The sequence below is a fragment of the Ambystoma mexicanum genome, chromosome 7p (assembly GCF_040938575.1).
Source record: "Ambystoma mexicanum isolate Mex_15411 chromosome 7p, UKY_AmexF1_1, whole genome shotgun sequence".
NCBI classification, from domain to species: domain Eukaryota; kingdom Metazoa; phylum Chordata; class Amphibia; order Caudata; family Ambystomatidae; genus Ambystoma; species Ambystoma mexicanum.
This window is the reverse complement of record NC_090939.1, coordinates 81002365-81015969: the sequence shown is the minus strand read 5'-3', so window position 1 is coordinate 81015969 and position 13605 is coordinate 81002365. Positions and strand designations below refer to the sequence as shown.

At 45.2% G+C, this 13605-nt stretch overlaps 1 protein-coding gene across 1 annotated transcript in view; it reads right to left on the bottom strand.

Annotated features, from left to right (window-relative positions):
• The window catches only part of POLQ (DNA polymerase theta), a 1553125-nt gene that overhangs the window by 323279 nt on the left and 1216241 nt on the right, over window positions 1–13605 (bottom strand). The window contains exon 24 of the mRNA XM_069635828.1: window positions 12915–13047. Coding sequence (XP_069491929.1) covers window positions 12915–13047 — 133 coding nt within the window. The remainder of the gene's footprint in view (window positions 1–12914; window positions 13048–13605) is intronic.

Sequence of the window (13605 nt, the reverse complement as noted above, 5' to 3'; positions counted from 1 at the left end):
CCATACAGCCACCTGCCCGAAAGGTACATTCTTGGGCATGTTCTTGATCACCCCTAGGCATCTTATGATGACACTTAAGTGAAAGGCTGTATTACCTTACTGGGGCAATATTTACAGGTTAATGTTTCTTTTAGAGACAAAGTTCCAGTAACTCTGAAACGTGTGGCAGCATTCCCGATAAAGAAACAAACTAGCCTATTTCACTAGAGTTCTTCACAGGCCCATTATAAATCTATAGCATTTTAGAAACCGTTATCTACAAGACCGATTTGGCCCATATCAATACTCACAAAAATGTGGTCACTTTCCCAGCCCCAGGGATCAAAACTGTGTTTGACTGATATTTGGGAGCAGCTACTGTTTGGCAGTACGCGATCAAGGGCAACTGGCATTAGAGTGCTCCCCAGCTGCCTCCAATACCATTAACCACTCTACCATAATGACCGCACTACATATTTCAGCATTACACAAGTGTCCTGAAATGGTTTCAGTAATTGTTTATAGTAAGAGTACAGCAGATGAAACTGGTCAATGTATGTCCCCAAACAGTAAGAACACACATGTAGGATATCAGGGGCCCTCCCATTCTCAGTACACTTAAAAAACCTTACAGACCCTCTTGCAGATGTTTTTTCATGTACCTGCACACTGACAGCACTTTACATGCACCAATCCCAGGAAGAGGGATCCTTTGAGTTCTCATACGTGTCCCTTTCCATTCCTAACTGATAAAAGGGTATTTAAGCTAGAACAGAGTCTACCCATCTCCAACATACAGGGCCTGACTCTGCGATTTGACACAATAAGTTTGGCCTTAACCCTATACCAGAGGAAGCAGACCAAAACGTAGTTAAGATCTTCCTTTTGAATGATCAGTACATTTAATAAGCAATGTACCCGTTTTTTCTCACAAGTTACAGGTAATGTAATGGGTTATTTATAACACGCTTAATACCCAGAGGTTTCTAAGCGAGGACCCGGGGATCGAACCTGGTCGCTCCGCATCGTTTTGCTTCCAAGACAAGCGTGTTACCCCAGAGCTATCCTCATACTAATTTACTGCCCATTCCTCTTCAACTATGGATCAAACCTGCCAAAGCAATACCCAAATTAAAACGTAGGGAGCATATATAGCAATTCTTGCAGTGTTTGTGCACTGAATAGCATTTATTTACGTATTTGAATTTTTGAACTGCGCCGCATGCCTGTATGCCTCAGGGCACGCATAAAAACCAGACAAGACACAAAGAAAAGCAGCGAGATCAGACCAAGGAAGCAAAGCGAGCAGAGAGCACTTAATCAGGGCTGAGGTTGAAAAGATGAGTCTTGATGGCCTTTTTAAAGGAAGAATAGTTATCAATAAGGCGTAGAGAGACAGGAGGGGAGTTCCAAAGAAGTGGGGCTTGGACTTCAAAGCTTGTGCCACCAAAAGGAACCAGTTTGAATCTTGCTGGACCAGTGTGGGTGCTACAGATGAACAAAGATTTCTAATGGACGTCTTGCTCTTAGTACGATCTGATAGGTACACTGGGCATGATAAAGATAAGCACTTTTGAGCTAAGGGAGAGAACTTTGTGTGAAATTCCTTGCCTAAGTGGGAGCCAGTGTAGGGTTTTCCTGAAAGTAGAAATTTGTGTACGACGAGAGAGCTCAAAGACGGTACATACTGCATTATTCTGTGTAATTTGAAGGGCACTGATGTTCAGAGCGGTGGTACCGGCCAACAGACTGTTGCAGTAGTCTAGCCTAGAATTAATTAACGCTGTGGACAGCAAAGCACAATTTTCAGAGGTGATGAAAGGTCGAATATATTGTGTGCGCTTGTTAATGAAGCCGCATGTAGACCTGATATAGAATATGTGAGGCCTCATTGACAGTTCCTCATCTAGGATTACTCCTAAGGTTTTCACCTTCTTAGAGACCGGATTAGTGGGATCCGCAATCAAGAAATCTGAAAAGTCAGGTGTAAGCTTGCTCCGCGTATTCTAATAGCAACGATCATAAGTTCAGTCTTTGTGTTATTTAGGGCTAAGGAGTTGCAGGCCTTCCAATTCTGTATGATGTTGTAAATGGTATCAAGAGCGGTAAGGTCCTGCTTGTAGTGCCTGCTGAGCTGAAGAACAACCTGGGTATCATCAGCGTAGTTGGTACTTTGGACTCCCAGGCTGTTCAACAGGTCGAGCAAAGGCCGGATATAGATGTTAAAAAGAAGCAGTGACAAGCAGGAACCCTGAGGGACACCGCAGGTTTGTGTAATGGGGGAGGAGTGATCGTCCCGTACTGTGCGGGGTCCTAAAAAGGAAGCAATCCAATTGGAGGGTAAGGTGGAGCAATTGGCGACCTCTCCGAGCCTAGTCACCAGTACAGCGTGATCAACAAGATCGAAGGCTGCGGAGAGGTCCAACAGCATCAGCAGTGCGGGATGATTTTTATCTGCCATGCCAGCCAGCGTGGACTTAATGTCAAGCATGGCAGTTTCTGTGCCATGCTGTGCTCTATAGCCGGATTGTCGTGTGACTAAGAGGTTATATTCATCCACATGACAATGAAGTTGAATATATGCCAATCTATGAAGAACATTTAGAATTAAAGGCACCTTAGTTAGCACTGGAGTAACCCTAGCAGTTTTTAGAGAGGTTGGAACAATACCCTCATCAAAGAATAGGTTGATTAGCTTAATGAGCCAGGGAACAGGAAGATTTAATGAGTACTTGAAGATGTTAGTGGGACAATCATCACCTGGACCCGAAGTGCCTTAAGGTCCTGAACAACCTTACGCACTTGTTCTTCTGAATGGTGACTAAAGACAAACAAAGGGATATTATTGTCCTGATTGGTGGTGACATTGGACATATGTTCCGATAAACCAAAGTCACAGGAATTAAGAATATTTTTGATATTTTCCTTGCATGCCGCAATTTTGGACATAAAGCATATCAACATTATCATTAGCTATTGTATATGAATCCTGCTGGGTCACTAATTCACAAATTGGAAGCATACATATGCACCCAGTACCTCTAAGCTGCCCACGGTTTTCAAGATGTCCTTGGTTGCAAGTCACCCAAAAGCATTGGTAGGCTATTGTGTCTTTGAAGTTACAAAGAGCATTACAAACTCTGTTCCTATTTTCGCCTGCCATGTGTGTGCCTTTCCAAGATAACTCCATTAAATGGCTAGCACAGCATTTGGTGTTCACTATAAAAAGAGAAAAGCAATGACTTAGTGCTATATTTATTTACTTTTGACTGAACTAAGAAGAGAACTGTTTGTTATGCTGTGGGCATCTTTGATCGTGTTAAGTAGGATCTGCGATTCCTGGTTGGAATGGTGGAGGCTTAGGAACAGGGGGTGGATGTTATGGTAAAGGGAGAAAGCTGAGGTCAGGAGTTTGCCTGGAGAGGATGTCCCAGATGGAGGCCTCTTAACGATGAACATAAACCCGATTTATGAATAAAGAACAGTATAAAGTACTGTGGGGCATCCATACTTTCTATGATTAGCGACAAGCTAGCTGACGGCCCCTGCTCTGGTGTTTGCTACATGAAGCAACTGTCCAGCAGTGTACAAACAAACTGCGAGGCAGAGTGGAGAGTTATCCCTGTGTCAGGAGTGGAGAGGAACTTGTCCCGTAGCACCATGTATCAGGCTGCAGCACAGGGGCTCACTGGAGGGTGTGCGGCCCGATGGGTGGCTGGAGCACAGCTGATTCCGCTAGCATGAGGCGAAATAACCATCAGTGACGGATGGCTCCATCAGGAAGATGAGGTGTTTTGGGTGCAAAGGGGGAGCACCGAAAGTGCTAGCAAAATTAGCCACTCAGCAGATAGGGACTTGGGTGCACGAAATGGTGGTGTGCCCTTGAGGAAAGGACGTAATAACGTGGCATGTGCGTAAATATTGCCAGGCAACTGCTGCACATAAAGCAGTGCCTACTCGCATGTGCAGAGGACCGCGGAATTTAAAGAGCCATGAGCAGCTTCCTCCACTATGCTTGCCCAACCCAGGTGAGCCTACAGTAAAATGGGACTTTGGGAAGTAGGATTTCCAGGACTATGTCCTTGCTATCCATGGCCCTACTTACATGGAACGACGTAAAGCACTTCTGATGTATAGCCTGGGCTTTGAGAGGAGGAGGATTTTAAAGTATTTGTCAGAACTGACGCCATCTCTGCCAGGAGATGAAGGGTCCAATGAAATTGGACCCAATGCTTATGACTCGATTTTAAATAAGAAAAAAAAAATAATACACATTTTGAGAAGAAGTCCAGCATCATATTACAAAGATATCATCTCTGGATAAGGAAACAAGCCAGAGGAAAGTCCATAGAGGATTTTATCAGAGGGTTGAGAGAACGTGCCAATAAAATGTAGCTTTGGTCGTTCTCACAGTGAAAGAGTGAGACACAAATTCATGCTCAAAGAGAGAGAACAAACTCAGTAGAGATATGGACGAAGGCAGATGACATACATTACTTACCGTAAAAGCATTTCTGATGGTTGTATCTGCTTAGATTCACATGCTGTGCATAGTCCGACATCCAGTGGTCACTGCAGAGTTGCATCTTGTTTTTCGAAAGTCGAAAAGGGGACGTCGACATAGGCATGTCTGTAATACTATCCCTATAGTGACGTGTAGTGTACCAGAATAGATTACGTCCAAGACATTGCCAAGAAAATGGAACATATGAGGTCTTGTGTATGGGAATTGGAGAAGAAAGATGAACACATCTCGAGGTGATGGCACAGTGGCAGTGGATGCCAAGGATGAGAAAAAAGGTGGACGACCACCACTCAAGAAGAACATTTTACTGCAGAAGGCGCCTAACACGAAGCAGTGTCAGATTGGTGATAGTGGGAATAAGGGGCCGGAAGGCAATATAGGCGGGTAATTGAACAAAATAAAAAAGGTGTTTCAGATGAGGTAGTACATTCCACTTTGCCAGCTCAGGGTGTTTTCCTGGGCTAAAAGTGGATTATCTTACATTCACTGTTTTCAGAATTTGTCCGAACAAGGAATCAGAGAGATGAACAAGATGATTATGGAGATGGTAACTTGAGGGGCGAGTGTGAGGGCATTAGTTGGTTAGTAAGTGAAGTAGGGAAGCGATCGGTGGGAAAGATGAAAAGCCCCATGATGTGGTGCTAGACAAAGGTGTAGGCCTTCCAATGTTGATCGACTCGGACTATACCATAGTTGACTAGTCTGTGTGAATGAAGTATTTTAAGGATGCAACATTAAGGCTACATAAAATAAGGGCCAATGCATATGGTGGTAGTCATATTGAAATTGTGTTTTTTATTGCTGACTTGCAATGCAAAGGGCAAAAGACTAAGGCTAATGTTTGTGCTTCAAGAAAAGGTGGGAGCCTACTAGGGTAGTATAAACAATGTGACATGGCCATTATAATTGACCCTGGTGTTCCTGGTCATGTGACAGCAATAACCAGATCTAAGGGGAAACCAGAACACATCCCTGAAGTTTTCAGTGAGACTCTGGGGTGCCTTAAGGGTTTTGACCACAAAAGGATGGGGCAGTAGCTGCAGCAGCTAGGAGAAGGTGTGTACCAATAGCACATTTTAGGCAGGAAGTGTCTGCAGAAATCAAAAAGTTGGAAGGTGAAGGTGGAATAGAAGTTGTTGAGGCATCTGAATGGGTGTCGCCAGTGGCGGTAGTGAGAAAACCCATTGGTTGGGTGGGATTGTGTGTGGATCTTCAGGGAGTGAATAAATGTGCAGTGTTGGATAAATTCCCACTTGTCAATATACCATCGACCTACCATTAGGTTAACCTCCACCCAGAATCAAGAGACTTTACCACCTTCATTACACATAAAGGTACCGCCAGATCTAAGGTTGTGCCTTGAAACACTTGTGTATAGGCGCATTATAAATATCATATACATATATATCAAGCGTATGTCTTTCGGGCTGGTGTTCTCCGCTTCGTTTTTATCAAAGGGTAATGCAAAACGTGTTGAAGTGCAAAGCTGGAGTGTTTCTACTTTCAGGATGACATTTTGATTACAGGAAATAGTGTAGAGGACACCAACCAGAGACTAACCAAGCAAAGGTAATTTAGCAGAGTTTGACTTACATTGCAAAAAGAAAAGTGTCACTTTAGAGTTTGAACAATAGATTATTTAGGACACAGACTGAGTAAGGAGGGGATAGAACCAAGGAAGGAACGGGTACAGGCAATACAATTGAAATCACAAAAAGATATACATGAGTTATTTGTTTTTTAGGTATGATGGAGTACTATGCCAAGTTTGTAAGGAAATTTGAAGTAAAATGCAAAAGTTTGTAAGAAAGAAGTTACTTTTGATTGGGGGGCAGAGTGTCAAAGGGAATTTAATTACATCCAAAGTGCGATAGCTAGTGGCCAGCTTTGGCAAGTTTTGATACCACTTGTGAAATCTATATAGTGACAGAAGCTAGCGACAAAGTATTGGGTGCCGTATTAATGCAAAGACAGAATGTGGTAGAAAGGGTAGTGGTGTTTGCATCACGAGTTCTGAAAGGAGCAGACATCTTGTCTGTTGAACATGTGCCGAGGAAGGAAAATGTTTTAGCCGATTAACGTTCTAGAGCCGGGGGGCGGTGGGAGAGATGGGAAAGATGATGTTTGTGAAATGACTAGTAGTGATCAGGAAGACAGGGAAGTATTTAAAGTTTGTGAGAGAACCATTGGGGATCAAGAATGGAAAGATGCTGAGAGAAGATTTGGAACTTGCCAACTTTAAGGATTTGGGCGAGAAAAAATGAGTCACGTTGGTCTCGTGAGGAAGGTTTAGGTGTATTTCACTGTGTCAGCGATGAGCTGAGTTTGGAAGAAGAGTTTTTGTGCAAGGGAGGACGATAAACCCCTCCACAGGGTGTAAGGAGAGAGCTACTAGAAGTTGGTCACAAAGGTCCCCTTGGTATGACCAAAACCAAAGGTAGATTGAGTGCTGATTATTGGTTGTCAGGATTGGATACTGATATTGAAAAACCTGTTAAAAACTGCAGTGCGTTTGAGGACTTGGATAAGGCATTAAGGCATTTTGTGCAATCTTTGAGATCTCTGGAATTGCCAGCGATGCCATGGAAGTTTGTGGCTATAGATATTTTAGGGACAAGGAAAGGAGAAGAAAAAATATATGTCGTAGTTCTTATGTATTTGTACACTAAATGGGTGGATGTGGAAGTAGTGGTGGAGGAAGACTGTAAAGCGATGTTGAATTTTCACAATAGGATATTTCAGAGGGAGGGGTTTTCCCCAGAAAGCTACTCTCTGACAATGGAGTTCAATTTACATTGAGAATTATGGAAGCATTTCTGGAAGGAATTGGGGTAGTGCATCTTAAGGCAATATTATATCACCCAGAAACCAAAGCGGCGGTGCAACGCTTCAACCACACTCTCATGAAAGGGATCAGAATGACCATAAAAGAGTCTAACAGCTGGGAGCATGCTGTGAGGAGAAGAGTGCATGCCTATAAACTATTTATTCATTTTATTGTTCGTTTGTTAGGCGCTTATAAAAGGAAGTAAATACTGTTTCAAAGCGCCCAGAGGGGAACAAGGAGGGGACAGGGGATGAGAAACAATGAAAAACATACATATTAAATACAGTGGGGGGAGGGGCGGACAAAGCTACTATGCCTTGCGAGTGTTCAGAACGTGCAAGCGCAGAAGGGAGGGGGGGTATAGGATGGGTGCTCATTGGTGAGCAACAGGTGAAGTGCAATTAAGTGCGAGCCTCCAGGGTGGAGGGTGAGCCGAGGCAAGTGCTGAGGATAGACAGAAGCTGGTGGCGATTCAGTGTGGGAGGTCAGGGCCCTGAGGATGCAGAAGGGCCCTGAACACCAGACAAGTGTTACGCTCACCTGCTATCCACAGGGACGCCACCCAGCCGGGTTACTCGCTGGTATGCTTTTCAGCTTTGCCCTGATGTGGTCTGCGGGGAAGATTCTGCCTTGTGGTAGAATTAGGCGTGCCCTCCGTCCTGCCTTCTTTGCAGGGGTGCAATGTCTTTCATGGGCGAGTGCGGTCCAGTTACTTCACTGACGCCGGCCCGTTTGATATTGTTCAGGTAGGTCTTATTGCTGTTCTTTAGTTTTGTTGCTATCCTGCATGACTTTCTTTGTTTAAAAAGTCTCTTTTTTCTCCCTTAGGTATGCAGAGCTTCAGCGCGGCGAACTGGCATGGTTGAGCCCCACTGGTAAATGATGGCGCATTAAGAGCGCTATGATGCGGTAAGTAAGCGCTATGCGCAGCGCTGCAAAGTCTTGCCTTTGCTAACCTGTGTTTTCCTTCCTTGTAGGTCGCGGTGTTCTTCAGCGTGAATGGAATGTCCTGAGTGGTGCCAGCCGAGAGGCGACCAGCCAGGTAAGCCTTTTGAGCAGTTCGTAATTTGTAAATGTCTCTACTGCTTTCTTTAATGTTGCCTCCATCTTCCTCTTTCAGGTTTTTCTGTCCGGGAGGCTTGCAGATTCGAGGAAGCTGTTCTCAGTAGCTGCGAGTTTTTAAAGATGAAGACTGCAGGTAAGATGCTGCTGCTAATGAGGTTCCTTTTGTCTCCTTGCAGGTTCTGCTTCTCCGAGGTTCGAGGGAATAGCTGGACACGGTGAGCGTCACGTTGCAAGCTGCAAAGTAACGCGAAACGTGTTGTCTTGCTTGTGTGTGGTTTAAATAGCCCCAACAAAATAGTCCAGGTAAAGTAGTCCCTAGGCTAACACACCCAAAACACTAGACCGCATAGCTTGGTTCTTAGGAACCAAGCTATGTGGATGCCTCCATGTTGGCTGACAATACAATTAAGTAGAGTCCCAAGCACATTGTTTTTCATGGTGTAGCGCCAGGACTGGACCCATGAGGGCTTTTGAAGAGGATGCCAGGCTCTAGAGGCCCGAGTCCTGACTCCACCTGGCCAATGGGTTTGCCAGAGGGGTGTTAGGGAGAATTCTCTCTTTAGGCTGAATTTCCTAACCTACTGAGTCCCCCAGCAGCTTTGCTGGATTTCTGGAGTTTTTTTTAATCTCCTGCCAAGAGTGAGACTCTTTCTCCCACTCTTGGACATGATTTATGGTATTCCTTTGACTGGTAATGTGTTTTATGGGCTATGGGGTCCTTTACTCCATAGGGTCTCATGTGTTTTTCCTATATGTGTTACACAGCACCCTCCGTGCCGTAACACAGGGGTGTCACATAGTGACACCCCACCATAGACTCCATACCCTGGGACTGACTACTGTCTCCCAGGGCATGTAAAGTCACCATTGGCTTTACTAGTCCCAAATTATTAACAGAAACCAGTACAAATCATCATATTGTGGACGTACTGGTCGGGGCAATTCGATTGCCCCAGGGTTTGTTAGTCGAGGGGGCACGTCTCCGTCCCCCCTGATCGAGTTTTGGCTGGTGGCAGTGGAAACTACTTTTTATATTCGACCGCAAATATTTTCCTATGGGATTTTCCCATTGTTCGAGGCTACCAACTTTAGTTATTTAATTCTCATAGCCTCGAACATACCGCCGGTTTATTTAATTAATATTAATTCCCCGGTTGGTATTTTTTTGCCAAAACTCGATTCTAAAATGGCGTTTGTGTTCTCTTCTGTGACTCCAACCCAAGTCGAGCCCTTTGTTCCACTTTTTGGCGGGCTTCTTTACAGAAGCCTCCCAGTGGTGTCACTCTGTCTGGGTACCACAGGAGGTGTGGGAGGGGGTTTAGGCACCCTGGACTGAGTTACCTTGGCAACTCAAGTCGCACTCCATCCTGATTGGCCCAAGTGGTGAGCCGGCCGGCTCACCACTTAGCATGTTTGAGTGACAGCTAGGCTGAGTGAATGGGGGTTTTCTGCATAAAAGCAGGGCTTTGGGGGCTGGAACTTCAGAAGTCGCCACAGGACCTGAGAATCCGACGAGGGAGAAGCTGAGCCGACCTACCACGACGACACTGCCGGTGGAGCCCTGCAGAACCGACTCACCACTTCCAGACGACAGAGAAGATCTCCCGGCTGGAGAGGCTTCTTCCCCTGACTGGTGGGCACAACCAGTTTACCTTTCTTTCTTCGCACCCCAGCCCGGTTTGTGGTCGAACTGCCCGTGCCAAGCACCCCGGCAGCCGGATAGCCACTCACCACTGAACCGCGAATCACCGGACCGCTCCTTGTACCCAAGAAACTCAGCGGCTGGTTTCTTCCCTGGCAGTGCAACGGACTCCTGTCTTCCTCCACGACGAGATCCTCTCTTCCCTCGGACGAAGCAACAACTTGCATCCGCTGCCAGGAACAACTGCCCCCGCTGGAGCGTTCTCACCACTTTAAGGTACCGTGTCCGCCAGGCCTGCCTTTCTAAAGATTGCTACAAGGTAATAATAACCCCTTAACCTTCTGGACTGGGCTGGCCGCCTTGACCCTCTAACTGGTCCCTTTCTTTGGTCCAACTCCTTTTTGAACCTTTACAAGACTTTTGTGCACTGCAACCGTGTGACCCTGGACACATTTCGTTTGGATCCTCTGAAAGTGGATCCGGCCTCTTGAACTCTAACTTCACGGTTTTACTTTGCCTTCCTCTCTTGTTATGTTCTGGTAAAAGTGTTGGGATCTGTTTCAACTTGTTCTCTGCTTTTCTCACTCTTTTTTTTTAAACGAACTATTAGAGTGCCATCTACGTTAAGCGCTCACCGCTGTCTGAAAATAAGTGAGGCTTTACTTAAGACTTGTTCATTTAAGGGAGTGCATATCTTTTAGTGACCGTGTTTTTGAATTGCTTACTATTAGTGCCTGTGTGTTTTTCTAGATGTGGTTTTAAATAAATAATTATATCTCTTTTACACCAAGCCCTGGTCAGTGTTTACTTGTTCTACTGTGTCCTCTTGACCTATTGTGAATACTCTGTATACTGCCTAACTCTTCTTGAGGGAAGTCTGACTGCTCAGCCACAGCTACCAAGTGAATCTGTGTGGTACAGACTGCTACCAAGTGGGTTTACTGCCAAACACCTGTAGTCCTAAATCTTTTGCAGTGGTCCCAGAGGGAACTGCACAGGTTTCTGCCTAACAAGGGGGTTTTGGGCGAGGGTCGTGACAACAAGCAACTGAGATTGAGAGAGGGGGGGAAGGAGGAGGTAAAGAGGAAAATCTTGAGGAGCGTCAAGAATTTAAGAAAGTCCTGCTGAAGACTAAGAGGGGTGAGTCTGTTCCAAAGAAGGGAGCCAGCTGAGTAAAGCGATCAGCATTCTACCCTCTGTTTAGCTAAACGCTTTACACACAAAGAGTTGGTGCCAGAGGAGCGCAAGGGTCTAGAGGGGCAATATTTAGTAAGAGAGTTGCAGATAGTGTGGTCCCAGACAGCCTTGCGGATGATAGAGGGATTTGAATTTAATCCGTGAAGTAACCGCGAGCCTGTGAAGAATTTCTAGGACAGAGATGCGGTCCCTGGGTTTGAGGCCAAGGATAAGTCTTGGTGCTGTATTCTGGAATAGCTGGAGGAGGGGGTCGCAGAGCGGAAGAAGGTAGATTCAGAAGGAAGCTATTGCAATAGTCAAGCCTAGAGAGAACCAGGGCTCGGGTAACATTGAGCTTCTGGGGGAAGGTGAGAAAAGGTAGAATTCCTTTGAGAAGGAAGAACTGCAAATTGGAATTATTGGCAATGTCCTGGGTCTGAGTGAGGAACGAGAGAGGGGAGTAGAAGATGACTCCAAGGTTTCTGGTTTCAGAAAAGGGAGCAGGGGGAGAGCCCATGGAGGAATGCCAGTGTGAAGGAAAGAAGGCGGGAGCAGGGGTCCCAATGGGAAGGATCTCCGTTTTGCTGGCATTGAGGCCGAGATCACTGGAAGTGCATCTGGCCTGGATGGGAGAAAGGCAGCCGATGATGATGGAAGGTGCAAGAGGATCAGCAGGAAGTTTGAAGCGGAGTTGTGTGTCGTCAGCATAACACTGGAAGTTGGGGGAGAAGGAGAAGATGAGGAGTACCAGCCGAGTAAGGTAGATGTTAAAGAGCCAATGCGAGAGGATAGAGCCCTGGGGACACCCCAAGTGGAGAAGGAAGTAGGAGAGGAAACGGTGCCCAGGAGGACTTGGGAGGACATACCTAGTTTCTCACTCTAAAATAGAGCTAGTTCCATTTGAGGTTTTGAAACATAGAAAGCCTTCCAAGTCAGTTTGTCCTCCCAGGATGGGTAAGGCCTGCTTTATGGAGTGGGATAAACAGGAATTGAGAGATGGGGTGAAGTGCAAGGCAACAGACATGAAGGAGAGATCTGATAGATTGAGGAGTGCTAGGACAACCAAGTGGAAGGAGTATATGAGGTATGTATCAAGAGGCCAAGAATGGTGCTGAAGGGACAAAGTAAATTTACGAGACCGTGGAGAGTGAAGACGTTCCTGGATGATGGTGTGGCATTGGAGGATGGGAGGGTGCGGCATTGGAGAATGGAAGGGTGTGGAATAAAGGGTTCATTACCTCCAAGAGAAATGGTGGTGATGGTGGTGTGTAAATTTAAGTATTGTGATGTTCACATGTAAAGAAGGGAGGTATGTTATACGCGTTTACTTTTGGGTGAAATCGTATGTGCTTAAGAGAACTTTGTTATGCTGTGGGCCTCTTGTATATAGTTAAGTAGGATCTGCCATTCCAGGTTGGAATGGTAGAGGTTTAGGAAGGTGGGGGGGATGTTCTGGTAAAGGGAGAAAGTTAAATTCAGCAGTTTACCCTGGAGAGGATGTCCCAGATGAACCCAATTTATGAATAAAGAATATTTATAAAGTATTTTGTGGCATGCATACTTTATAAGACTTACCTTTATTAACTTTAAGCATTACTTCTATGGTTACTTCATACACAGACAAGTGTGAGGAGGACAGAAAGCAAGGGGAGAAACGGGGGCTGTACCTGTTCTTTGGAAGAAAGGCAGTGCTATTTTACCTGTTCTTTGGAAGAAAGGCAGTGCTATTGCCAGGTGCTTGCGAAGGTGGACTCTCTCCAATAAGCTTTGGCATTTCAATCTCAAAGTCTTTGGGCACGTTCTGGATATTTGGTTCAGTGAAACTCACTCTCCCTAGAGGGGTGAAGGAAACATTTTAAAAGTCATAACACATAGCAGCATCTCTAAATACACAGTTGTTTAACAGTTACATATACACTATTACCTGTAACAATGTTCACTTTGGAAGTTAACTTCACCCAAAAATAAAAATTTGTTTGGGATCCTCTACATTTCGTTGACAATTGTGAAAGGCAAAGTTAGCCCAGGGTATATCTTAAGGCTCTCTGCCCTGTGTGTTCATTTATGTCCATTACCAAGTGTCCACCTCTCATCCTCTCAGCTCAAGCTTAGCTGATCTTATACAATCTTGGTCAGAGCATATCTAGAATCTCGAGGGAGTAAAGACAGGGCTCAGCATGATCTGCTTTTTCACTTTATGGATCAGTCAAGAAGGTCGTTTGGTACATCTGTCCTTTCCATTCTACATGTGTGCCACAACACTAAGCCGAAGAATGTAAAAGGTGCACTCACATGTGAAACAGGAGTTCCACACTCAACACTTACAATTCAGATGTGACCACTGCCTTCTCCAAGATCAATTGACTTATTTAAAAGATTTCAGTGATACAG